The sequence below is a fragment of the Passer montanus genome, unplaced genomic scaffold, assembly GCF_014805655.1.
Source record: "Passer montanus isolate IOZ18808 unplaced genomic scaffold, ASM1480565v1 scaffold41, whole genome shotgun sequence".
NCBI classification, from domain to species: Eukaryota; Metazoa; Chordata; class Aves; order Passeriformes; family Passeridae; genus Passer; species Passer montanus.
Window position 1 is genome coordinate 2,745,623 of NW_024368930.1, and position 26,742 is coordinate 2,772,364.

The following is a 26,742-nucleotide window of genomic DNA, read 5'->3' on the forward strand; positions in this document are numbered from 1 at the left end:
AAAATCCTGCTCCATACTGTAAATTATTATAATTATATAGCATGACAAAAAACCAAGACTAATAGAGTACAGATGTGGGATATATAAAAGAGGAAGTATTTAGCATAAGCTTATTGGAGCTGAAAGTACCAGGGATGATTGATTGCTTAGACACAAGTCAGGGAAGTGGTCTAAAAATTATTAACCATAATTGCAATTTGTCTATTAACTGTTTCATCTAACATTATGATATATTTAGAAACAGTCCTACCATCCACTAATACACAATTTGCTCCTTGTGGCAAACAGCAGAGCTGCGTGCCCGGATCTGTTTGCAAGAAGGATGTTTATTGGGAAGCATGTCACTTATTCCATTTCAAAAGTCATTAGTGTGGTTATACAGTTAACTACACCTCAGTGACTTCCACTGTTTTTACAGAATACTCTTTAATCCAACAGATAGCAAAGAAAGTTTTTAGTACAACTCGCCTTAGTTAGTTATTACAGGTTTCTGCTGCTGTTTGTGCAAGGGTGGAAGAGTTAAAAGTTTAAAAGGCAGAAAGTTTTCCTCTTGTTTTGACTAAACTAGGGGAAACGTGCTGGAGCTGTGCAGAATTTGATTGCCAAACACAGATAGAAGATACACAGTGAGAAAAGATAGTAAAGGTTTAACCCAGCTGATGTAAGAAACAAACTCCAAGGATGCCCATGTTTCCTTCTTTTATCGCACTGTTAATCTTTAATCAGGAAAACAGTTCTGAGAACAGCTCTTTGTGCACAGCTGAACAGACACCACAACTTGGAAGTTAATAGGATCACTGAAGAATGAGACTATTAAATTATTTTCCTGATAAATCTGTGAGTGAGATGTACAAACCCAGAGGAGTTCAAATTCTGCTTCCACGTGGACGTGCAGCAAGTACAGGTTAAACCTTGCAAAATCAGCAGTAAGGAGGTGGTTGATGGGTTCAGAAGAGCAGTGGGTTCCTGTGCACGTATTTTCCAGCTCAGATGACAAATCCTCTTGGGCATTAAACTTTCTGAGGAGTCCAAATCAACGTCTTAATTAAAAAAATCTAAAGAAATCAAGAAAATTTAAGGGAGTATTTAGCAACTTGTATATTGATGTCACTTCACTGAACAGCAGGTGGTGTAGTCTGTGATATTTATCAGCAGAAACACCTTAAATCTTAGGTTTTTGCACTGCTACAATGTTGAACCATCACTTAAAGTCCACAACCAGATAGTCCCAGGCCTCTCCATCAGGAACTGGTAATGGAAATATGGTATAGCAGGCTTAGTTGTACATCTTTTCTGCTCCTGTAAGAAACAAAGCCAACCTTATAGTCCTTGTAACTTAAACATCAAGGTGAGGCAGTGTCTAGAAAGCAGATGAGAATACCTGGGTGACACATTTTGTGAATCACAGTTATTACTCCATTCAGAGCTGCCTCTACAAACTGAAAGTCTCTTGATCTGTCATTCATATCCATCTTTTGTTTAAGGCTTTCTGGGCAGAGAACATCTATGCTGCACCTAAAATAAAAAGGTACTTAGTGCTATTTAGAGCAAATACCTGATCTTTCCAAGGTTAGCAAGTGCATGGGGTTTTTAATTTTTTTTGCAGAATGCAAGTTGGTTGCTGTTCATTTGTACATAGTGGTTTAAGCACACAAGTAAGAAACTTCTCTTTACATAAACAGTATTCATGTGCATATATATCATCCTGAATCAGTAAATTTGGAGACACTTACAGATGGTCAGTCAAAGATGCACATGTAGCAGTCAGAATTATGTCTTCCTAAAAGCATAAGAAAAAAAAGCACGATATCAAGTGTCCAGTTGAACTCCTGATCTCTTTACTGAGTGTTGTTTGTAGAAATAATCATAATTGTGGCATTTGTCTGGTAGGAACCATTTACCCTGACCAAACAAAAGTGCCTGTACATTGAAAAAATCCCATTGTTGTCCCCTGATGTTGCCTTATGCCTGTTAGAATGGTGCTAAGCAGAAGTGTACAGTATGTAGGATTTCTTACCTGACCTGTTAATACTTACATAAGAGTTTTCCAGTAAACAGAGGATTCATTGCAGGGATTATTGGTTTTTGTGCAATGTTGATTTTCCTCCAGCTGCCAGGTTCAAGAACCAAAAGGTATGTAGTGCTTGACATAGGCACTTTTGCCTTCTGACCTTTAGATGTAGCTTGGCTTTCATTTCTGCATAATCAGCTTTTCTATCCTGTTGTTGGGCTTTTAGTGTTATAAAATGCTTGAAATATTAATCAAAGCTGTTTTCCTGGGGAAAAAGTATAGAACAAACCTCACTTGAAACAAAAGACACAGTGCAGCCCAAGATGCTGCTTTTGCTTTGCTATTGAAGGAGAAAACAGTTTATAGTAAATGCTTTTCATTTCAAGTAAGAACTTACTATTTGCATTACAGTAACCTAGAGAGAACCCAGCAGGAGTGGTCTGTGGGACAGACAAAAATGAGAAAAGATAATAATGATGTTTAATGAGGTTTTAAGTTTCTCTAACTGGCAGCTATCAACCAAACTAGGAGAAGTAGAGCTGGGTAACCCTGAAAGGACAACTGCCAGCACAGTGCTGCTAGCAGGCAAAGCATCGCGGAGAAATAAGGAACGGCGTGCAAGAGGAAGGAGTCAGGGGAGCCAGGGCTGTCCCATCCTAGAGAAAATAAATACATTTAGAATATAAAAAATTCTTTAGGCCTGAGGAGGTGAGTTCTCTGTAAAAGGGCACAGTTAGCAGAACATCAGTCGTCCACAGGAAGCAGAAATTCTTGAACAAGAGGTGCTTGAACTCATGTGCAAGGATTTGTCTGTTCCCTACTCAAGTAGGAAGCAGGAAGTCCTTGACAGCTGCAAGCACACCTTTACTGTGGTAAAGAGATTTCACTCCAGCAAGGGTAACCATTTTTATTTGCAAACTGGATTTGGAGCCATCTGGGCTTTGTGGAACTGAGCAGAGCAGGTGCTGAATGGTAAAGGGAAACACAAACCTTTTGCTGATTGTTTTTCACTCTGGTTAGTATGGTTTGTCCCATTCTCTCCTGGCTGTGGTTCTGCTGTTCATCCAGCAAAAAAAAAAGCCCTGCAGTAACCATGCAAAAATCATAATTCTGTTGTGGCTAGGGTAAAGTTAGTCAAAGTCTTTGTGGGCCCAAACTCTCCATATGACTGAGACCTTCTGCAGTAGATGAGAAGAGCTCCCAGTCTAACAGAATTACACATACCTGGCCACTGGTTAGGTACCAGTGGCTACAGAGCCCATTACTCACATACTCACACTGATCCTGGACAGGGTGCTTTAAAAAAAAGAACAGGATTCCTTTAGGGAAGAGTCCCCAGGTTAGAGTCACAGCTCAAGTAATGGCTTCAGAGGAGTGACTGCTTATCAAAGTTAAAATTACATGTCTTAATCTCATCTCCAGAGCTGAGCCTGTAAAAGTGAGCTTAAAAATAAAGTAATAATAATAACAAAAATAACTATTTTATCTGCCAAAGCAGAACAACAAGCAAGAAAGCAGTGTGCCCATGGTGTAATGTCAGCCTTGGCATGTACTGTGGCACAACCAAGACTTTTCTTAAAATATAGCTCAGGATTGAGCACTTGAGCTGATACTAAACAAGGCATCAAAAGTTGGTGGCTTTGTTTAGAGACTTTAAACATGCAACAGTGCATCTTCCTGACTGCTGAAATTTGCTTCCATTTGTTTTGAGAAATGTCTGTTGTCGAGCTGAAAATGCTGGACAGGCTAATGGAAATACAGTCTAATTGTGATAAATCTGGGTATTTTTTTCCACTCCTCTGCCATCAGAACAAGCCACTTCATTTTGAACACGGGCCAAAAAAATAACATTGCCTTTTGTAGGGATCCACAAACAGCATATTTTACAATCTGCCCAATCCTATATGGATTAGGGCTGGAAAGGAGGTGAGCAGGAGGTGAAGCGCTGTGCCCCCAGTTTGCTGCTACCTGTTGTGGCAGAGGCTCAGTGTCCCAGCTCACGCAGCACACACGGAGGGGAGCGTGCAGCACACGTGGCAGGGCCCCCAGCCCTCCTGCAGATGGGTCAGTGCTGCAGAGCTGCCTGCAGGAGAGGGGCTGTGGGGTGGAAATGCCGCCCGGCGGGTCTGGAACAAGCCCTTGGCTCGCTCTCAGACTCTTTTGCAACTGCAGACAATTTGCACGGTTCACGTTTTCTTTTGGAAATTGAGAGAACGATCCCTGCCCTGCTCTCTCTGGCTGCCCTTGGGTCTGGACTCTGTGGCATCCAGGCCAGCAGCTGTCAGAGTGTGCTCAGTGTCAGCTGAGCAGAACACCAAAGAAATAACAATCCAGAGGCTCTTCCGTTAGTAGAACAGCGCAGAGAATCTTTAAAAAACCTACAGTTTTATAGCAAAATACCCAAGTGACAAACTCCTTAGAGGTGACAATATGTAGGAGAATTAGCAATGGGAGGGAAGTGGAATTTCTGAGTATTATTATATGCCATTAACAACTTTCAGATCTACTGTGAGTGCTTTGTTGCACCTTGGTTTGTAGTGATGTGTTAAGCTTCCTAATGACACTTTTTCTGAGCATCTAAAAACCTTTACATTTATTGAGTTCTAGTGAGTCTGTAGAACCTGAAGTGCTCCAAAACTTCTGTTTTGAGCAACCTGAATAGCATCCATCAAAGCAAACATCCTAAAACCTCTCCTTTCAAGGCACTTGTTGAACACTGTCATCTTGAAATGTCAGATTCACACACATTTAAATGATTTGACAGCTTCCAAGAAGGCACCTGATAAGCATCACATTCAAGTGTCAAGAAGCACAGAGAAAAAGTGCCAAAAAAAGTTCAATCAGAAGAAATCGTATCAGCTATTAGATGAGCATTATAATGCAGTTACTACTAAAAAAGGCTTCTCATTTAAATGGAAAATAAACTTTACATTCAAGATAACTCTTTTTTAAAAAGCCTTACATTTCCCCATACTACCTACCATGTTTGGCATTAGTGGAATCTTCCAGAAACTGAATCCAGACAGCAGCACCCACTGGTACTGGGTGACACCTCAAGACCACTGTAACTGAGCCATTGGAAGTGCTGCATCTGGGTTTTTGTGTGGGAAACAGTGGGTGTTATGAGAATTCACTGTCTTCACATAAAACCTTTAATGCCTTCTGTTGGCTTTCTAAAAGCTGAATCTCTAAATGAGAAGATTCTTGAAAAAAATCCTGGCCTTGATTTGCATATGCTCCAGTTATTTCACTGCACCAAATACTATGTGTGTTTTATATAGGGGCTTGAGGCTTACTGTGTGTTTGTGATATGCTTTGAGATCCTCTGATGGGAGGTGTTACCTAAATACAAGTAATTTGATGCTGAAGTGTCTAGAATTCCCAGTGGACATCTGTACTCGAGCCCTGCTGCCATCACAAATGAAAAACATTTGGAATCCTTAATGTGATTTTTAATGGACATATGTTCATAACACAGTGCCACCAATTTGGCATATTTAGTGTCTTCTCAAGAGAAGCCCACAGTTTGTATAGCAAGATTGTGGGAGGTTAGGATTGCAGTGTTAGAAAATTTGCACAACACCTGCCTGACTGTAATTTAATTGGCAGAAATTAATGCTCTGGGTTTAGGAATTTTTTTCCTCCTCTCAAAACCTAGAGACACCAGGACTGATTCTGCTGTATTACACTGTAGTATGTAAGATTTTATTCTGATTTTACTTGTGCTGAAATATGATAATTTCCTGGTCTACTGTCTTCCTGACAACTGAACATTGCTGGCTTACTCTCAGTTATTTCTATGTACACTGACTTACCTGGCCAGCAAAAAGCACTCAGTATTTTTGTACTTTTCTGAAAAAGGGCTTTGCTTAGTATTACTAAAGGTTATGCTCCACTTTATTTTTAATGACAGTACTTTATGACATGTTCTAAAAGGAAAATGTTTTTGATCAGCTCCACCAACACCACAGAATGTGGAGTCTAAAGACAAGCACCAGCTTTGCCGTAATTACATTGGTTTTGGATTTTATCTTTGCTTACATCACAGCCCTATCTGGAGCATTCTTTAGCACCTCTTATCCCACCAGATTTTTGTTTTCCTTTTCGGGAATGTTTGGCCTTGCCATGCATCAAGGACAGCCCCTCTTACCTCACTGTTTTCTTCCCTTGTTTACAAAACACAATAAAAGGCTTTGCAGGGGAGATAGAGGATATAGTCCCAGGGGGTCTTCCTGCATTGGGAGAGCCAGCCCTGCAGTGTTTTAGACCTGCAGGTGGGAAGGTGAGCTACAATCCTGATCCCTGCCAGCCTGGCTTTTTGGGGCTTGCAAGTCACTGCTGGCTGTCCCAGCAAGAACCTTGCTGGGAACATCCAGCTGCCTCACAAACCTGAGCAACAGCTGGCTTGTGAACACCCTATATACAAGATAAGTCAATTTTGTTGCTTTTCAGAACTCCCTGAAACTTAGCTGGGAATCCCAGATTTCCTGTTCTGCAAACTACCAATGACAACCATGGTAGGAGCCCCATCAATACAAAAAAGTCACAAGTTGGCACAAATGCATCACCTTATCCAGGGTCCAGATGCTTTGCTAAGACTGGGTGTAAATAGAGGGAGAGGAAATGGCAGCAGGGTTGTTTCTACAGTTCTGTTTGTCTGAAATACTTCAGTCTTCACACACCCAGACTGCATGGACAAATAGACGTGAGGACCACCTTTCTTTATGGTCACAATTGTCTAAAATAGAATAGGGGAAGCTAAAGACAGGCCTGCAGAAACAGAGACAAGAGCTCAAAGTGCCTGAGATGATCAAGTGTCTGATATCACACTGAGATAACCCTCAGAATTATAAGAGTAATAGTGCCTGTTGATATCAGATAGTGCCACAACTGAAACAGATACAGACTCAAGTCTGTGAAGACACACACAGTGAACTTCACCCACAGAACAACAGTGTGCAGCCCCAGCCCAGAGCAGTTCTGTGCTTTTGCTCTGAGTACTAATTTAGGGATGGGTTAATATTTTATGACCTCACCCCCATAGAACTCCCACTAAAATAAGACATAATATTTGAAAGAAGAGGTTAATTATTGAGACAGTTGCCGCTCTGCCTCTTCTGAGGTTGTAGCAATAGGAAATAACTGTTTAGTTTGCAAGAGCCTAAAACAAGCCATAAACAAAAACTCCCTTGCCTGCACTGAAGGAACCCCAACACTTAGATTTATATTGCTAGGGATTTTTTTAGAACTGCATAGACAAAAATAAGAGCTGTGGGCCTTACGTAGTGGTTATTCAGGCCTGTCAGTGCTCACTGTTGAACTTTATACCCAGATCAGGCAATGTTCCCAAGGTGAGTAAACACTCCTTGGACGAGCCTCCACTTCACAGCCAGCTAGTGACCATCTGCCTACAAAATGTGCCAGCTGCACTTTGCCTCTGTGCATGACCTCCGTGTTCCTGGTTCCAGAAACTCTTTGTACTCAACCTTTCCCACACGCCGAGAAGTTATGACGTTTTTGATTTCAAAGCCAAAATGGATCAAAGTTTGGTTAAACTGCTAAATTTTGTAACTTCTTCAAAACAGCAAACCCAGGGGCTAAGAATCTCCGCTTTCAGCATTCATTAATCAAGCCTGTTAAATGATTACCCCGCCAGGGCTGCTTTGTTGACAACTCTGCATGATGACAATGTCAGTGGCACTGTCCCAAGACACATCCAGTGGTGATGTAAAGGACAAGCCTCCTTCACCTCAACTGGTGGGATGGACACTACCATGAAGCATATTTAAGGAAGGAGGTGCATCCTTGGAAACCAGCAATTTCAAGAGAGCTCCAAAGCAAGTGAAACGGGCTCAACTGAAAGGTACAGCAAAATCCTCTCTGGAATCCAGCTCCAGCTTCCATAGACAGTAAGTAGAATGGCCTCTATTTTTTCCACCTTAAATTAGTAGAATGGCCTCTTGAAATTAGCAGTGATCCAAGTTCCCTACCTTGATTTTAAAGCAGTACATAATCTAGACCATTGCAAATTCTTTGTGTTTTATGTTGTTAGGCTTTGTGATGCTGGTTAGAACGTAACTAAGCTAACACACCTAATCTATTTGATTTTAGATTGTGATCAGTATTTTACAGCCATCAACAAAATCCACAACAGCTTCAACAATGCCCCCACAGCTGAAAGCCGATATGAATGTCATGCCCAAGGTTGTGCAGGGGGATTGGGAGAGTCTCTCTCCAGAAGCCAGGGATTTCATCGAGACCAACGCCAAGCTGTGCCAGCCTGAGTGCATCCACATCTGCGATGGCTCGGAGGAAGAGAACAAGAAAATTCTGGACATCATGGTAGAACAAGGCATGATCAAGAAGCTGAACAAGTATGAGAACTGGTGAGTAGCCTAAATGAAGTCAAGTATCATCTGAGAATTGGGAAATTCATTTTCTGTCCTGTTTACTTAAAAAAACTTCTTATAACTCTCCACTATTTGCTTTCCATGAACGTTTTGGAACTTTAGCTTACATAGGTGAAATACTCAGGAAAAGCAAACTTTTTCCTCTAAAAATTAGCATAAAGCATATTATTCAGTTGGACTATCATCTGTACATTTTCTCTATTGATTAGTTACATCAGGGAACTGAAATAATGTCATGAGACTTAAGCAATTTATCATTAGCAACGGCTAAATATTATTGAGCAGATCTTCTTTTGAAGAATTCTACTATTTTAGCCAATTAGTTTATTCATCACATACTTTTTTGTGGCATTCAAATAGGTCTGTGGGTGTTCAAATATTATTCAGTACAGGCATTATTCAAATCGTGCCGATGAGCTTTGACTCTAATGTATTCTGCAAATACTTTTTTCAAATATTTCATAATTTCTCCCAACTAACTGAACGTGAAAGGAGAATATTAACAACAAGTGCATACTCGAGAATTACGTGCCAACCACGAGATCTTCATGGGAGAAATCTGCAAAGACTTTTGAATAACTAAGTGCAGGAATTTGGCAATCTGTTTGCAGACTATTTGGGAGAGAAAAGGGCAAGATTCACCAGATAAATTATTCATTGTTAATTATATGCTTAGCTGTAGTGATGATGGTTATGACAGCCCAACTAGAACATTTTTATACTCGTGGAAAATTTCGATGCACAGAGGTGAAAATGTAAAACAATCTCCTCTCTCGTAAATAGATGGCAAAAAAATTCCTTAGAGGGGGGAAAAGAATCCCCTTTAATGAACTCCTTCACTTTTAATGATCATGCTTATACTCAGTATTTCCTTTGTGATGCCTCTAATTTAAGGGACTATGCCAATCCACTAAGCTGGGTTCTGATCCTTCTGGCACTTATACCAACACTTAAACTACTTTGTTTGGCATCCACTTAGCTTGAGGCATCATTTTGTGGTCCCCCTACAAAAAAACTTCACACTGATGATAATGAGAATTAAACAAGATTAACTTTCCCTGAAAGTTAGCAACAGAAAATAAGGCTGAGATAAGAGGCAAAGGAGTATTAACATGTAACAAGAATTTCCTAGGCCATATAATTTTTTATTATTACTGGAAAGTCTTAAAGCAATTTTTATGAGAGAATATATCTGACTGATTTTTGATATTACCTATTATACTGCTTTGTCACTAATTTTTGCCTTACAAAGCATTGTTTTAGCAGCCTTTTGTGCTAAAGTAGACCCACAGAAGGGTAAAAATGCTATATTGATAATTAAAGTCTAATTTCCTGTTTTTTGCTGAAATGCAGCTGGTTGGCTCTCACTGACCCAAGAGATGTGGCAAGAATTGAGAGCAAAACTGTCATCATCACTCAAGAGCAGAGAGATACCACTCCAATCCCTAAAACTGGAACAAGCCAGCTGGGCCGCTGGATGTCTGAGGAAGATTTTGAGAAAGCCTTCAACACCAGGTTCCCAGGCTGCATGCAAGGTAGGCAAGAAAAAGATAATTGACAGTGAACTTTCAGCAATGCTGAGACACTTGTACTGTTGCAAGTTACTGTAATCTTTAAAGAACAGTTTGAAGATTTAGCTTTATACCCCAAATAGTCACTTCACTGGTTTCGTGCAGATTTTTACCACAGAACTAAATATCTGGGCAAGGACAGTCCTCAGTCTCTTTCCAGCACTCTTGTTTTCCTAAAGAGTGGCAAACTACAAAAATTTGTGTGACTTGGTTCAGGAAGTCACACAGCAACGGAGGAGCAGATAGGATGTGAGATGAGAATGAAGGAACCCCCATCCACAGCAATAATTTCAGATTCAGGGATTTACACCAACAGAGAACTTGGCCTTCACCTCCCCTTACTCCTGGCTAGACAATCTGTCAGAACTGCTGCTTTCAGCATTGAAGATAAAACTTCTTGCTACACAATTAGACAAACAGAAAGCTGCAGCTCTTTAAACACCATCAGAAGCTGTCACAAGACAAACAGCTTTTAAAAGGCTGAGAAACAACCTCCATGTTTATAAAGGTTACTTCAAATGTTCCTTGTTTTGCTCTTGGCCACATCTTGCTACTCCCTGTTTTCCAGGACGCACGATGTATGTCATCCCCTTCAGCATGGGGCCTATTGGGTCACCTTTGTCCAAGATTGGGATCGAGCTGACGGATTCACCCTATGTGGTGGCCAGCATGAGGATCATGACACGGATAGGAACAGATGTTTTGAAAGCCCTGGGCAATGGGGAGTTTGTAAAGTGCCTTCACTCAGTTGGATGCCCTCTGCCGCTAAAAGGTAAGAGCCATTAAAAACTCCTGGAACCATAAAAAACCCCAGGAGCCATACAAAACCCCTGGAAATGCCCAGGGCTGTGCTTTGGAGCTGAGTGTGTGTCCTCAGCACGTGGGACACCCTCACCACAGAAGCCCAGGGTGGTTCTGTAACAGCACTAGGTTCAAACCTCAGTGAAAGGAATCAAAGCTCGGTGAGAGTTTGATGGAAAGGAGATCATTATCCCTAGTACTTACCAGGGATTTCCTTGAAGCATATGCTCTGGGTTGCTGTCAGAGGCTCGATGCTGATGAAACAACAGCGTGATCAGGCATGGAAATTGCTGCATTCATGACTACAACATTCTGTTCTGCAGAGCCATTAATCAACAACTGGCCGTGCAACCCGGAGCTGACGCTGATTGCTCATCTCCCGGATCGCAGGGAGATCATTTCCTTTGGCAGCGGCTACGGAGGAAACTCCTTGCTGGGGAAGAAATGCTTTGCTCTCCGGATTGCCAGCAGACTGGCCAAAGAGGAGGGCTGGCTGGCAGAACACATGCTGGTAAAAATCTATGCTGTTAAATCTTGTGTGTTGGAGCAGCCGTTAAACCCCAAATTAGAGCCACATAAATCCATCACCCGCCTGGCCATCAATGGAATTAGTCTCATATGGATGGTCCTGTAACTTTAGATAGGAATCTGTCATGTGCCAGGCTCATGAGGAATAGAAGACTGCTTGCAAGGCCAAGTACTAAACATTTAAAATAGGACCTGTCATGGCTTAAAACAAGCAAGATTTGGAACTTTTGAGAGTGACTTCTGGTAGGCAGACCAGGTACTTGAGCAGAGCTGAACATCATCACTGGGCCAAATTATAAAGAGATCTGTGCACTCAAAAACCTGCAAATCTCAGATTTTCTAAGGGAGTTCTGCTGTGCAACCTTCCAGGCTTCAATTTCTGCTGTCCTTTAAACATTCTACCACCATAAAATACCACTGAAAAAAAAGAATTTCAAAGTGCCTAAGAGAACAGCCTTAGAAAAAAATATCTGTAGTCTTTGAGAAAAGCAGAAGTATCCATGCACAAAGTGCTTTCCTTTTACTCCACTTGTGCAGCCAGAAAAATATTGCCTGGTTTTCTTCTGTCTCAACAGAGAAACACAGCAAAATAAATCAGCAGAGTAAAAATAAATTTTTATCATATACAGACCTAATTTTTTTTTTAAATATAAGAATTTCTTACAGATATTCTAATGGCAAGAACTGACTCTCTGATTAAAAAAATACAGCTTGAGTTATTTGTCAACAATATTATGTGGTGTTTCTTCTGTAGGAACAAATGAGCCTAATTAAATATTTTATCATTTCCACTTGCTGGAGACAATCTCCAAAATGAAAAGTGCAAGAAAAAAAGGCTGTGTTTAACAGTTGCATTAATTTTTCAATAGATCCTGGGAATTACCAATCCAGAAGGTAAAAAGAAGTACTTTGCTGCAGCATTCCCTAGTGCATGTGGAAAAACTAACTTGGCCATGATGAACCCAAGCCTGCCAGGATGGAAAATTGAGTGTGTGGGTGATGACATTGCCTGGATGAAATTTGATGAACAAGGTATGGGAATTAAATTGGAATGTTTTACAGGTTGCTGTAGGTGCAGTAAGACATGCTCCAAACTTCTGGATAGAATTAAATCAGCATAGTTTACTTATATTTTATCATTTAACTTCCAGGCAACTTAAGGGCAATCAATCCTGAAAATGGCTTTTTTGGTGTCGCCCCTGGAACCTCAGTCAAAACAAACCCCAATGCTATTAAAACCATATTCAAGAACACCATCTTTACCAACGTGGCAGAAACCAGTGATGGAGGTGTTTACTGGGAGGGCATTGATGAGCCCCTGCCAGCTGGAGTGACAGTGACCTCGTGGAAGAACAAGGATTGGACCCCAGACAACGGTACCTGGCCCACACCATGGCCCTCTCTTTGAGATTAATGGACAAATTCAAGTTAATTCTGCCATCATGACCTGTTTGTTGTGTTCTGTGCAGGAGAACCTTGTGCTCACCCCAACTCCAGGTTCTGCTCCCCAGCCAGGCAGTGCCCCATCATGGATCCTGCGTGGGAGTCGCCCGAAGGCGTGCCCATCGAAGGGATCATTTTTGGAGGCCGCAGACCAGCTGGTAAGAAAGAGATGCAGCAGCCACCTTTCCAGGCTGAAGTGCTGGCCACAGAAGGGTTGACACACAGCTGGGCATAGCCACAGGTTTTGCTTTCACAGCTGCAAAAGCCAGGAAATAACCACGTTAGTCCAATTCCTCTGTGTTAGCCTTTGGCACACACGCTTCCAGCCACTGGTGTCTCAGTGTCTGAGTTGTTTGATGTTAACACAAACCAGGTAATAATAATAATAAAGGGCTGGAGAGAGATCAGGACACACTGACATGGGTAGCAGACACATAGAAAATTGCTGCATTGGTCTCAATTTGCCTGTAGTTTAAGTAGTTCAGTTTGCAAATGGTTAGAGAAATGAATCAGGGTTTTAGATAGTTTAAAAAAAAGGAATTAAAATAAATTGTTCTGCTAATGGTCATCTAAAGTTGGAAAAGAAATAGAAGTAATGCTAGGTCTGAGTCTAATAGGACCACAGGATCAGATTCTATTTCCACCATCTGCTGGAGATTCTGGTGTCCCAGATATCTCACACTGGATATGTTCAGTAATCAGTAGCCAGTTTTGAAAACATTCATTTAAACTTCTTTGCTGTAAGAGAGCAGGAAATGAACTGAGCACAAAACCCCAAGAAAAATTAGAATACATTATCCAGTAACATGCATTCAGCACTATGTCAGATAGCAAAACCTGTCATAAAAATGTTTCTGGACCTCTAATTACTGAAGTGATTTTGTTCTTTATAGGTGTCCCTCTTGTATATGAGGCCTTTAACTGGAAGCATGGAGTATTTGTAGGAGCAGCCATGAGATCTGAAGCAACAGCAGCTGCTGAGCACAAAGGTAAATCAAAATTTAATCTGCCTACCTGTATTAAAAGCAGGCCCCTCTGGACTGCCTGCCCTCTCCTTCCCCCTGCTCTTTCACATTTCAGTCTTGGCAGCTAATTTTGCAACCTGTGCATTTTCACAATAGAAAATATTTGTATTGGAATTAACAGCCAAATTCTCTGTAAAAGTCAAATTAAGCAAAATAATCCCTTAGGTGGCAAGCATACAGAACAGGATGCAGGCACAGGGTTGCCAGAAGCCTTGACAGGGAGTTCTTGTTACAGTCTGGGATAAACAAATTTAAATTTTCTCTTCTGCTAGAGCTCAACATAAATGCATGAGTGATAGCCATCTCTTGAGAATCTTCATTTAAGCTGTTTGACCTGAGATTTAAGAAATTTAATAATGAAAATTAATTTCATTTGTACCTTTTGTGCATCAAGGATAATGCTTGTGTTGTTTCTTAAAACTCACAAGGGTGGTGAAGGGATCATGGGTAAACCCTGGGAGGATCTGAATCTTTGTGCTTTAGAATAAATGTGCTATTTGTTCCCTCACCTTCTCCATCTGTGTCTCAAACAGGCAAAGTCATTATGCACGATCCATTTGCCATGAGGCCTTTCTTTGGCTACAACTTTGGCAAATACTTGGCCCACTGGCTGAGCATGGCCCATCGTCCAGCTGCAAAACTACCCAGGATCTTCCACGTTAATTGGTTCCGGAAAGACAGCCAAGGGAGATTCCTGTGGCCTGGCTTCGGAGAGAATTCCCGTGTGCTGGAGTGGATGTTCAACAGAATTGAAGGGAAAGCCTCTGCCAAACCAACTGCCATAGGTTACATCCCCACTGATGCTGCTTTGAACTTGAAGGGTTTGGAAGATGTCAACCTGACCGAACTGTTTGATATCTCAAAAGAGTTCTGGGAAAAGGAGGTAGAAGAAATCAAGCAATACTTTGAAGTGCAAGTTAATGCTGACCTTCCCTATGAAATAGAAAGGGAATTGCTTGCCTTAGAGATGAGGATAAAACAGCTGTGAGCTGATCAACCCACAATTATTTATCAATTCGCACACACTAAGACAAGGCAAACACATTTTACCAAATCACCACTGGAAGCATAACAGCACACACTGATGGGCAGGGGGTTATAATGAAAGTAGGTCATAGCTTAGTTAGGATAGAGATGCAGAGACATTCTAGAAATAACTCCAGACCTAATGATTTATAACTACATCGGTTGTTGTGAATAGGTGAGCAGCTGTGGGAGTGCACGTGCACAGGGTCTGAAACCCCTGTTCTGTCACTTACGTGCACACAGAGCCATGATGGGTGTAAATTATTTGCCTAGTTCTGCATGTACAATCCAAACCAATCCAGCCTTCAAGTTGTAGCACATTGTTTCCATCACAGAAACCTCTGGAGTCCCAGACTCCACTGGAAACAGGAGAGAAAATTAGATGCTGTATATATGTATTACCTAAACATATTTCATGTCTTAAATACTTTTTAGAAAAATGAAGTTGTAACTATCAGAGTGAAAGATGACTTTATATTACTAATGCATATTTAAGATATTGCTATTATATATTACTCATGTTCCTGTGATTTCCAGATGTTTTGAATGGCTTGTTCTTAAACTATAAAATAAATGTTTATACAAAATATTACCTCATTTCCAGTATTCTTGCTGTTTATAAACTGCATGCACATAAATTGAGGCTCCTGTCAATACCACAGCACAGGCAGAGATGCACATGTGGAAGTTAGATGTTGACTGGAGCTGATCTGCTACTCCTGAGCCAACTAGTTTAAGCCACATACTGTCTTTGCAACTTTGATTCAAGCCAAAGGAATGATCCAAAAATTATGATACCAGCTGTGAGCAGTCATCCAGATGGTGACACACTCTCCATAACTGGGCATTGTTAGTTACTGCAGGCATTTATAAAATAAACTACCCTCTAGGAAAGCCCCATATTAGGACCTTGCTCATTTGTTAAAGTCATAGGATTTGTCCCTGTTCCACAGCACCTTGGCTTTTGCAAGAGTAATGAGCAAAACTGTTGAAGTAAAGACAATTTGGGAAAAAGTTTTCCAGATTTGTTGGGATGCCTAAAGCCTTAGAGCTCAATGAAAATCAGGGCAGGAACCTGTGTTGGCTTCCTTGTAGAGCCAAGACACTAAAACCAGCCCATGTTCTCCCAATTAGAGGTGTCATTTATGTGTTTCCCACATCCCTGGCAGGTATCCTGCTTTTTCACTTTGAATGCTTGATCTCCCAAAACATATTGCAAATATTTGCTTAGCAAAAAGAAAATCACTTACATTGTGTAATAAGCGTTTTTACAGACTTGCTTCCTTGCAGAGCAAACAGTGCCAGGGCTGGTCAACAACTGCCCTTCAGAGTTTGCTAGGAGAGGTCACACAATCTGAAAAGGCTCTGAATTGCCCCCTGACCCCATGTTTAAGACTTAACACAAACATTATCAGTTCTGAAGTGAATAATAGAGCCCAAGTTAAATGCATAGGTCACACAAAGAACAGGCAATGGAAAGCTGTGATGGAAGTGGAGGAGAGTGGTGCAGCCTCTGTGGAGGTGATCAAAACCATATCTGCATCTCTTATAGGGTCACCTCTATGTGTCCTCTTGGATGGGCTCCAGATTAACAGAAAAATAAAGGTGGAAGACAGTAAATAAGTCAGAGGAAGTGAGCCAAGAAAGACTGGAATATACACTCAGATTCAAGTATTACTGTCAAGTGTATAAAACAAAGCTGTTAATACAGTAATGCTATAAATAGCTGATGAGCAGCCTGGGCCATCCACAGCTGGTGTGACAGTACTGGGCTGGTGTTTGGATACGTCTGAGGAAGAACAAGGAGAGCTGGGAAAATCTGTCAGGGTGATCTCAGAGAGTTATGGCCAGTTACAGCCTCAGGGTTTCTTATGGGCCTCAGGAGAGGATCCCAGCCCTGTGCAAACGTGTGCCAGGCACAGCTTGAAATGCTGCCCAGGAGATGTACAGAAGCTTGGGGCTTTCCAGAGCTCCTGCTCTGCCTTCCCAAACACAACCAGGCTCAAACGAGTGTTCCAAAGAAATGGCTCCTGCTTCCTGCCAGAGGAATCTGTGCCAGGGGCCCAAGCCCAGCAGGCATCTGGGCATGGGAAAACCAAGTGACACTTCTCCCATAAAATGCTGCTCCATGAGGAGGTACAGACACCATCCCTGAGGTCCTCCAGCACACGCCCAGCTCTAGCAACGCCGCTGTTATAAAGTGCTAACTGCCTTGAGAACATCTTACCCAGCCCAAAGCACTGGCTCTCTGTTCTGACTGAACCCCTGATTTCTCCTCCTCACCCCAAGAAATCAGGGAATTTTCCTTCCTTTGACCACCACTGCCCTCAGGTTCTGCTCTGGGTTTTTTTTCCATGTAACGCAACACAACCTGTGGACAGTGCCTATCACGAGCTCCTCTGGAAAAAAATATTTAAACCATTTGTGGTTCTCCTACTGCACACATTTTAACCACATGCACCTTTTCAAACACTGCGCACAGACACGGATCATTCCGGAAACCAGAAAATGGAGGAAAGAACCTGTTGTACTGTTAAGAATGAGAACAAGAAAATGAGTTTTTGCGTGAGTCATTCAACAGCTCCTTTGTATGTAAATATATCCTCAACCCATCAGCATCTATGGGGAGTACAATTTACATTTTGAATGATCAAAATGTTTAGTATTGGCAGAGAAAATGTTTAAAAAGGGAGAAGGTGGTGGTTTAAAATTTAGAAACTTAGTCAACTGTGCCAGATTATGATCTCAACTCTTCTCCCTCCAACAAATACTATGCTCCATAAAAACAAAATGCTTTTAAATTGAAATTTGGAAGTTCCCCTGATTTTCAAAAGAAAGAGGGGAAGGCAACAAATGCAATAAATTTCAACAAATTAGTAGAGAAATATAAAACTTGGCCTATTAAATGCAATTCAAAGAAGGGAAGCACAGGCAAGACTAACACGTGAAGTGTACAGAACCATAACATTTGCAACAGCTGTGTTTGAAATGCACTTGGTATTCTGGGAAGTGAGAAACAAAATACTTTGTTAAAACACTTGTGGATGTACCGGTGGCTTAGAAGAAGAGAGACAAAATTAAAATCACAGTTTAACCATTAGTGGTTTTGAGGATACGATCTCTGGTACCTCGTTTGTGCCGTGATTCACTGGACAAGAACATGGTGATGGATGCACCACATCTAGGGGAGGCTGTGCTCAACTGCCTTAAATTTAGCACAGTCCCTGGGGTAAGAGGTCTGGCTTCAGTGCCAAGTGCTCCTGTTAGCACAGATAAATCCAGAGCTCAGACCTAGACCTTGGCCCAGTCCTTGCACAGGTTGAGAAGCCTCCAAGCCCAATGCCATCCTTTGGACTCGTTTCTCATGTTTCAAGGTCAAGTTTTGACTGTGTTTTGTCTTGTTCCTTCAAATCCCCTTCTCAGATGTCAGTCTCAGCAGTAATTAGCTTGAGTATATAAGATATCCATGCACCTGGATTCTGTCAACATCATGAAGGTTAAACCAAATAAATAAATAAACCTGAAAAGCAGCGTCCAGCTTGCTGCAGAACTCATGTTGGAAAACAGTGTAACCCAACTTCAAACCCCTCACAATTCTGGGATGATATTTTCAGGAAAAGAAGCAAAATTCAGAGAAATGGCATTTGTGCTTTGGGAAATGCTGTTTTCCAAAAACCTTGGCTGCCATAGTAACATGATTTATTCCATACTTGCAGCAGTATAGTCAGTCAGCTCCCCAACTGAAAGACAATTATTGTAACTAGAGATGTACCTGGCTGGAAGACTGTGGGAATGCTGCTATGGATGGCAGAGCAGAGCACTCTAAACTCCAAATTAGTAATTGTTAGTGTTGATTGTGGAGGACATTTCTGGCAGAGGTTTAACCTCAGCAGTACAAAAGGGCACATTGGTCAAATGAGTGTTGGCAAATCCACTTCACTGAGATTCCAAACCACGTCCTGCCCCATCTGTGTGTCCTTATGCAAAACAGCTAGGTAGGGAAAATGAGAAAGAAAAAAAATCCCTAATTGCTATTGTACTCCTTTCCTGCATTCTGCAGCCACCATGGATATGTTGGCTGCAAAACTTTACTAGAGAAGGATTTTGAGAGCAAATTGCAGAATTCCACATATATTAATATGGAAAATTCAGGCTGGGTCTGATCCTTGCAAACAAAAACATGGTTATGGTGCCTTTGCTGTAAGAGGCCATACAAAAGACCTCTGAGTTGTCCCTACCCAGTGTGGAGGGCTTTGTTCTGCCTTTGATGCCATCAGTGACAATCACCTTGAAATTTGTTTTGCTCCTTCTCACACTGCTGCTTCTTGCCGTGCCTTTTGTCCAGTGTAAATGTGACCTGACATAATTCTGAGATGATTCTGCCTTCAGCTTTCCTTCAAGCTGATAAGCTGCAAGCAGAACTTTTTCTAATACACATCCCAGAAATGTTCTCTGTGTCTTCTTTGGAAATGTCAGATGCTGGCCATTGGAAAAGGGAAAACATCTGGTTTAATCCTCCCAAAGGAACATATCAAAGTTTTTGTGCTGTTTTTTTATGCAGCCTCAATGCCTTTTATTCATCTAAAAAATTCCTTTGTAAACTGCTGCATTTCATTTTTGTTGGTTTTGTTCTTTTTTTGAACCAAGAATGTAGTTTTTGTTCCTTTTCTTGTAAAACATCACAAGGCCATTTCCCAGGTTGAGATGGCCAAGGAACAGTCCCTCCCAGAAACTTGATCCTGATAAACAGCTGTTCTCCAGCACAAACTAAGCTCATCCTCCATGGAAAATAGCTCCTAGGCTCACAATAAATAGATCTTACCCCTGCTGTGTATAGATTTGTGGGCTTTAAACTAAACTGATAGTCTGAACTTGTCATCCTTCCCATCTCATCAGAAATCCTAGAAAGGGCCTGTCACCATGGTGGGGGCTGGCACAGCAACAGCACAAATGCCAGCTCTGAACGTGAATAGAACAACAAAACCTCGTTTTACCCACTGGAAGCCATCACTATATTTATCTGTGTCTTCCTGAACAGATGAGAAACTTCCCATGGTGTTCTGGAGCTCCAGATCCTGAGAGCAGCTATGAATAGCGGCTTTAAATTTATCCAAGGTTGGAAAGAGACCGAAGCCCAAAGCTACAAGATGATGGCAGTTCAGCTGGCTGGGAAACCAGCAGAGCCTTGCAAGGGGCATGGAGAAAAATTCCCACCCACAGGGTGAACAACATCACCATCCATGTCCAGTAATGCTGTGGAAGTGGGGTGACTTTGAATGGTGTGGGATCACGAGAGGCACAGCTCTGCCAGGAGTTATTCCTGCTGGCAGGAGCCAGGAAAGTGGTGAGACCCTTGGGGAGCTTCTGCCTTGACCCTCACTGAGCACCCTGACTCCCCTGTTCCTTTTCCTGTAGCTCACTCAGCTCTGCCCAGGCTAAGGTAAGTGTGCCTGGACTTTTGTTCCACCTCAGTCCCTGGACTGCCTTAAATAACAATTAATGGGGAGCCACATGGCCAGGATAGGGGAGCTGGACAGCAGAGCTTTGCTGGTGTCCAAAAGAATCTGCACAAAAACAAACCCCAGAAAAACCCCCACATTCAGCCTGGTTTTGCCTATCAAAGTGATTCTACCAACAGTTATGTCAAGCTCCAGAGGTAACCAACAGGGAAAAAAATAAATCTATAAGTTAGCCATAAATTTAAACTAGGACAAGAGTTGAGAAAGGGAGGGGGAGGCGGTTTGAGAGCTGTGGGTTGAGTGGTGGTCTTAGAGTACAAAAACAATAGCCTTCTGACACTAATAAGTAGAAGCAAGCCTTGGATTCTGTGGCATTTTCTTGGTCTTTATTCTATAAAGACAGAAATCTGGCTCTATTTCATCATAGTTATCTACACTCAGGCACCCCTCCACCCTTGAAGGAGATTAGTAGTGATAATGCATCTGGTACCTGCCCCAGCAATAACAGATCTATGTGGAGAAGATTACAAGAAATTGTTTGGACTTCTGCCCAGTCCTAGAAGTCCCACCAAGCATTTCCAAAAGTCCCATCAGTTTTTACGGCTTGTCTCTCAAGAAGGCTGCAGAAACCTACACGAGGGAGAGACTTTAAAAAGATTTCTGCAGACATTTATTTCTGGCCAAATTATGATTGCTTGGAGGAAAAAGAAGCCACCATACAAATCTTGTTAGAGGCTTCAGCAGGAACTCACAAACCCATGCAGAACCAAGATAAGCTAAAAAAAGCAATTGCATCCAGGAAGGAAAGACAGACCAGCCAGCCAAATGCAACTCTTAATTCCAACCCGTGACAGACCCCTGGGGCAGCTCCAAAGCCACTTAGCACAAGTGTGGAGCTGGGCCAGGAGGAGTCGCTGGCACCAGAAGAGCAGCTCTGGCAAGTCCCCGCTGCAGTTTGGTGATTTGCTCAGGGGGACAGACTCAGACAGGCTCGGTACCCTCAGAACCACTCCCCACGCCCAAAACCCTCCCGGCTGACAGATCCAGGGACACCATGATCCCTGGGCTCCCTGACATGCAGGACAGCAGGGTAACAGCACATCTGTCAGCAGCACAGAAACGCCGGCAGCGCTCGCCGCAGCTTGGCAGGAGCCGGATCAGCCGCCTGCAGTCCAAGGTCTAAAGGGCAGCCTGCCTTCCAAGGCTCCTGCAGCTCCCAGGACCCGTGTCCTGCAGCTCCCAGGACCCATGTCCTGCACAAATACCTGTGCCTGGGCAGCCCAAAGGCCCCCTGCACACGCCCTGCAAGCACCGTGCCCACTTGGTGCTGCACGGCAGGTGAATTTCCCAGGGAACCCAGGGGGTAAAACAACACAGACAGCATCCTGAGGGGCTAAAGGTTAATAATCCCTGTGCCCCTCAGGCCCCCAATGGACCTCACCAGATGGGCTGCTCTGCCAGCAGAGGTGGAGCACATGGCACTCCAGCACAGCATTACCAGGCACTGGGAATATTCTCTACTGGAAAGTGCTTTCTTTCCAGGGACACAGCGCAGAGAGCTGCCAGGAAGGTGACTGGGCTGTGCAGGGCTGTGGCACTGCTGGCAACTGCCTGGCCTGGGGGTCCCCAGGCTGCACTGCTCAGTGGGAGGAAGGTGAAGGAGGGGGAGCAGATGGTTTCTAGCAGTGACAGCTATGAACCTCCCTGCAGGCTGTGTCACATCCCTGCTCCATCTCCAAACAAGCAGCGCTCACACACAGCTACGCCCTTAGACTGTGGAAGCTGGGAGCTTCTTCTGTTCTGTTCTGTTCTGGAGAGCATCTCCCAGTCTCCTGGTCCAGGTGAGGGTGTTTGCTGGATGCTGTCCCTGCTGCATCCATCAAAATCGTCCTGCTCCCAAGACATTTATGACAGTGCCATTTTTTTTAAATTATTAATTTGAACAGAAATCATGTTGCACCCTAAATGTCACTGCCAGGCAGAAAGGAAGTCATGAATCTCCAGCAATATTCCAAACATCATGATTTTAAAGCATAAAAAGGAATATACACTGCAAGAACCCCTACAGCTGTGGCTGCCTTGGTGAAGCCATTAACAAATGCAGTTTAACACGTCCAAGTGCAGCCAGCCCTGACTGGGGGCTGCTGGGTCTTTCTCCCATCCTTTTCCCCCCATTGCTCTGCTTATTGTTTGCTTCATTGTTAATCCCACCTAATTTAAAAATAGGAAATTGATTTCTTATGTATCCATTACAAACCAAATCATTTCTTTATTACAGCGAGGATCATATTTCATAAGCAAGTCATGGAAAATTAAAACCATGCCTGTTGCTTTGATGAAATAATGGAGAAAAGTGCTGGAGGGGAAGGCACAGACAGCTGGGGGCTGTCATGCAACCAGTGGTGCAAGTTAACTCTTTGCTGTCATCCAGGGCTCCCAACACTGCCTGTTCTCCCCCCCCAAGATTCTAGTTGTAGTTCTAAGAACTCCCTTATCCCTGAACCTCCAAAGCACCTCAGGGAAGGAAGGAATGCAACCCCTCTGAACAAAGTGGGTCAGTGATTGTGGAGGTTTTGTTGTTAACAGAAGCTTTGCCTGTGTGCAGAACCAGATTCCTCCCAGTATTGACACTCCTGAAATTCAGGAAATCGTTGCTGTTGCACTGAGTGCAAAACAAACAGGGACAAACACCAGCCACACTCAGCCCAGGAGTCCTTGTAGCATAAATATTTCCAGTCCTTGGGCATGTTAGACTGCTGTGCTGTGCTGTGCTGCTGGGAAGGGGCTCAGGCTGAGGGGATCCACAATTCCCAGTGCCCATTGCACCCAGGTTGTGTCAGTACAGCAGGCACCACAACAACAAGTTAGCAGTGTCCTGTGGCTTGGGGTGGATTATAAATTAAAACCAAATCCATTGTGTGCATTGCAGAGGATTTATGGACTGCTCTGTGAACCTCCCTGTGGAGCAGACAGGACACGGGTCCTCTGCAGAGTAATCCAGATAAGTGCTGCAGCCCGAGGACATTGCAACATCCAACCCAAAGTTCATTGGCTGCTTCATTAACGTGTTGATCTCCAGGAATTACAGCCAAAAACACCCTCTGCAATTTCCCCATCAGAAGCAGAAAGAACACCGAGCTATCACTGCAGAATTCTTTTCATAATGTATCATCTGTAGATGTATCCATATAAAAATGCCATTTTGAGGACAAAGACTAAGCAAAACTGTCACAACAGACCACAGGCTCCATGAGAGTGAAGGGTAGCAGAGGAGACTGCTTTAGAACAGTAATTCATGACTAGCCTATTCAACTCTGAGCATACCTTTTTGAGCAAGTAACTATTTAGTTTCATTTCTCTGGGGTAAGAGTCTCCCATCTGGAAAAAAAGACCCCATTTTACAGTATCTTGTCAGTCTGTGCTGTTCTCAAAGCCCGCCACAGAATCCTTCAGGCTGGAAAAGATCTTTAAGATCGCTGAGTCCCCATGGACTTGTTCTTCCTGGAAGTCAGGACCAGAGAGATTAGCATCCTAAAGCACTTCTCACACCAGGTGAGAGGCCTGGAACCCTCACCTGATCCTGCTCCAGCCCTGGGAGGAGCCCAGCCAGCCACCAGCAGGTATTTGCCAGTTCACCAAAGAGCTTCCTTCCAAGTGAGCCAAGGGAAGTCCTTTAAAACTCTTTATGGTCCCTTTGTGCTGAGGATTCTCAGAATAGAAAAACAAGTTTTGTAACTCAGTGGAAGTGAAGGAAACGAGCTCTTTCCAGGAACATCCTGCAGCCCCCAGCTCCCTCCCCAGGGCTTCTTGGAAGCTCTGTCACTGGGACATACCATGCTCCTTTCTACCAGTTTCTGTACTGGCTGCTACCGTGTTCAACCACATTATTTATGCAATAAACAGCTCAAGAAATATCTGTATAAAGTACTGTAAGTTATGTCCAAGCAGCTCCAAGATCAACTAAAAGGGCCAAAACTCTCAGCCTCTCTAAAGTTCTCCTACATGAGAGGCATTTCAGTTTCCTCTTAGGGGGTATTGAGTTTTAATAATTATCAAATACTATTTTCGAGAAGTTTCTTCTTTGGTCTTACCACGCACCACCCAAACAAAATACTCATTAGAACTCTTGGAGGAAAATTTCAAAGTGACATGATAAGTCACCAAAAAAGTTCAGAAATATCCATTTGCACTTGCACAGCAGAGCCCACTCACCAGGCTGATATTTTAATGGAACCACTGGATGTTTTCATTAGCTGCATTTGCCACAATGACAGCAACAATAACTCCCAGACAGAAGTCGAGACAAGAGGCAGTAATTAGGTCAAACCTTCGGGACAGAGCTGTCATCACAGACATAAATGTAAGTTACTCTCTCACTGCCCAAGCTCTGCAAGATGTGCTGCTCACTGGTTGTCTAAACATGATAAAGAGGGGGAAGAAAGGAGGGTCATTCTGCCTTTTGCTGTTCTTCACAATTACCCTGTGTTTAATTGATCTTGATTAATTATTCAAGGTAAGCGGAGCTTTCCTGACCTAACAGCAACATGTAAACTGATTAACTTTACAAAGCCAGCAAAATGATCTGCACAGTGAGATCAGCTCCTGTAATCCATTATTTAGGCCAGGTTATCCCGTGTCAGGGCCAAGGATGTGCTGCCAGACACGAGGCAAGAGGGTGGAGGTGTGATGGGGGTCCCCTTGGGATGGGAGTCGGACCCACCTAGCCCAAAAAGGGAGGAAGAAGAGGAATAAGAGGGAGAGGAGGAGCTGTCCTGAGCTCTGGTAGCTCATGGTGCCTCCTGGGGCTGCACCCATATGGGCTTGGGGCAAGGAGAAGAGGAAGACAACCCCTTTCCAGGTGGGCTGAGGGCTTGAGGGAGCTGGCAGGGCAGTGGAAGGCAGGTTTGAGCAGCCCAGCAGGACCCAGCACTGCAGCCTGCACAGCCCAGCCCCAGGGGCAAATGCAAACTGGCCTTGTTTTGGCTGGCCCTCTGCCTGGCCTTATTTTGCCTGCCCTGTCTGTAGCATCACCATGGGTTACAGGGTAAAACCCATTTATTTGGTGCAGATAATGCCTATCTTAGCTGACAATCAATCCCAGATAAAAGCTTTCCAAGAGATCCTGCTTAGATTTACGTGTGAACATTGCAGTGGGAGCAGCAGTGCCCTATCCAGGCTGATAAGCAATCTGGTGGCATTGATTCCTTGAATAACCTAGTAAATTACGATATTGGAAGAAAGTGATTTGTTTGGAGATCTACAGTATCCTCCATCCCTTCTGGCCAATCACTAAGGCAGGTACACAGATAAATGAGAAGAAAACACTCGTCACCACTTTGGCTCCAGGGCAGAAGCAGATAAGGCTGATAAGGCAGCAAGTGAAATTCCCCTCCAGGCTCCCAAACAAATAAATACCTACTTGGGCAGAGGCTGCTCAGCTGCAGCAAAAATTCTGCTCGGGCTGTTTGGAATAGCAGCACCCCAGGCACAAACAGAGCCATAACCTCCCTCCTCCATCAAAAGCTCCTTGTCCGGAGAACTTATGCTCAAAAGAGGTGGGACAGGGCAGCTGGGAAGAAAAAGAGACACCCAGAGTCCTGCTGGGAGGCACGGGGACAGGTGGGAGACCCCATGGGAAGCAGCCTCCCCCAGGCTGAGGATGCTGTTAGGGCACAAAACACAGAGGCAAGACAGACGAGGGCACCACAAGCCAGTCCCACCACTGAGGTCCCCGTCACTCCAAGGTGAAGGTGACAACTGCCATCAAAACTGTCCCTGCTGCTGCCACCAGCCAGGAGGAAAAGCACAGAAGTCAGGAACATCCCCAGCCTGCAGGATGGAGTGATCCCTGTCAGCTGTGCACAGAAACCCCCAAATCCTTCAGTCAGTGAGAGCTTCATGACCTGGCTGTGCCACCAAAGGCTTTGACACCACCTCCCTCCTTTTTAAACAGAGATTCATGGAGTCTCATAAGTAATATTAAAAAAAAAAAAAAAAAGGTTTTCTGCCAAATTGCTGATATTTCACTTTTTTGGGTTTTTTTTTCTCCCGCCCCAGTTTCTTTAACATCTCATCAGTTCCTTCCCTGTATTCATTTCTATTTGGTTTTCTACCTCTGGGAGCAGAGCAAGCCATCAAACCTGGATTAAACATGCCACAAAAGAATTCAAGGCTTGACATGGCCAAAATATTGGTTTCCAATGAAACAAAACAAAAGACCAGGGTGAAGTAACTATTTCAGCTGCTTGTGCAGCCATGTAAATAGATGTTGCCAAGGGAGACTGAAGAGAGATAAAGATCCACCACCCCTCCAGAGCTCACAGAGGAATTGTTCAGATCCAAACTCCATTTTCCAGCAGCATTCACCAGTCCAGCTCCAGCCAAAATGGTGGATAAGCCACATTTAAAAAAATAAATCTTTCAAAAAAGGACAGCAAAGTTCAGGCTTCCCAGCTGGGCACCAGGAAG

General features: G+C 43.3%; 1 protein-coding gene and 1 long non-coding RNA gene across 3 annotated transcripts; one reads left to right on the forward strand and one right to left on the reverse strand.

Moving 5' to 3' along the window:
- Positions 1–651: 651 nt before the first annotated feature.
- LOC120507193 lies at positions 652–2,959 on the reverse strand. 2 transcript variants are annotated; one of them, XR_005628695.1, is made up of 3 exons: positions 2,037–2,959; positions 1,382–1,515; positions 652–1,299 (listed from the first exon to the last, which is right to left on the reverse strand). It is a non-coding gene; the product is annotated as an uncharacterized LOC120507193 (long non-coding RNA). The 2 variants fall into 2 exon arrangements; XR_005628696.1 differs by having other exon boundaries at positions 1,734–2,959.
- A 4,799-nt stretch (positions 2,960–7,758) lies between these two features.
- On the forward strand, positions 7,759–15,412 carry PCK1 (phosphoenolpyruvate carboxykinase 1). The gene is made up of 10 exons (XM_039719225.1): positions 7,759–7,920; positions 8,123–8,397; positions 9,775–9,956; positions 10,561–10,764; positions 11,117–11,304; positions 12,191–12,353; positions 12,473–12,697; positions 12,791–12,922; positions 13,658–13,753; positions 14,323–15,412. Exons 2-10 carry the CDS (start codon positions 8,174–8,176, stop codon positions 14,775–14,777), a joined length of 1,869 nt encoding a protein of 622 aa, XP_039575159.1. The 5' UTR covers positions 7,759–7,920; positions 8,123–8,173; the 3' UTR covers positions 14,778–15,412.
- Positions 15,413–26,742: the final 11,330 nt, after the last annotated feature.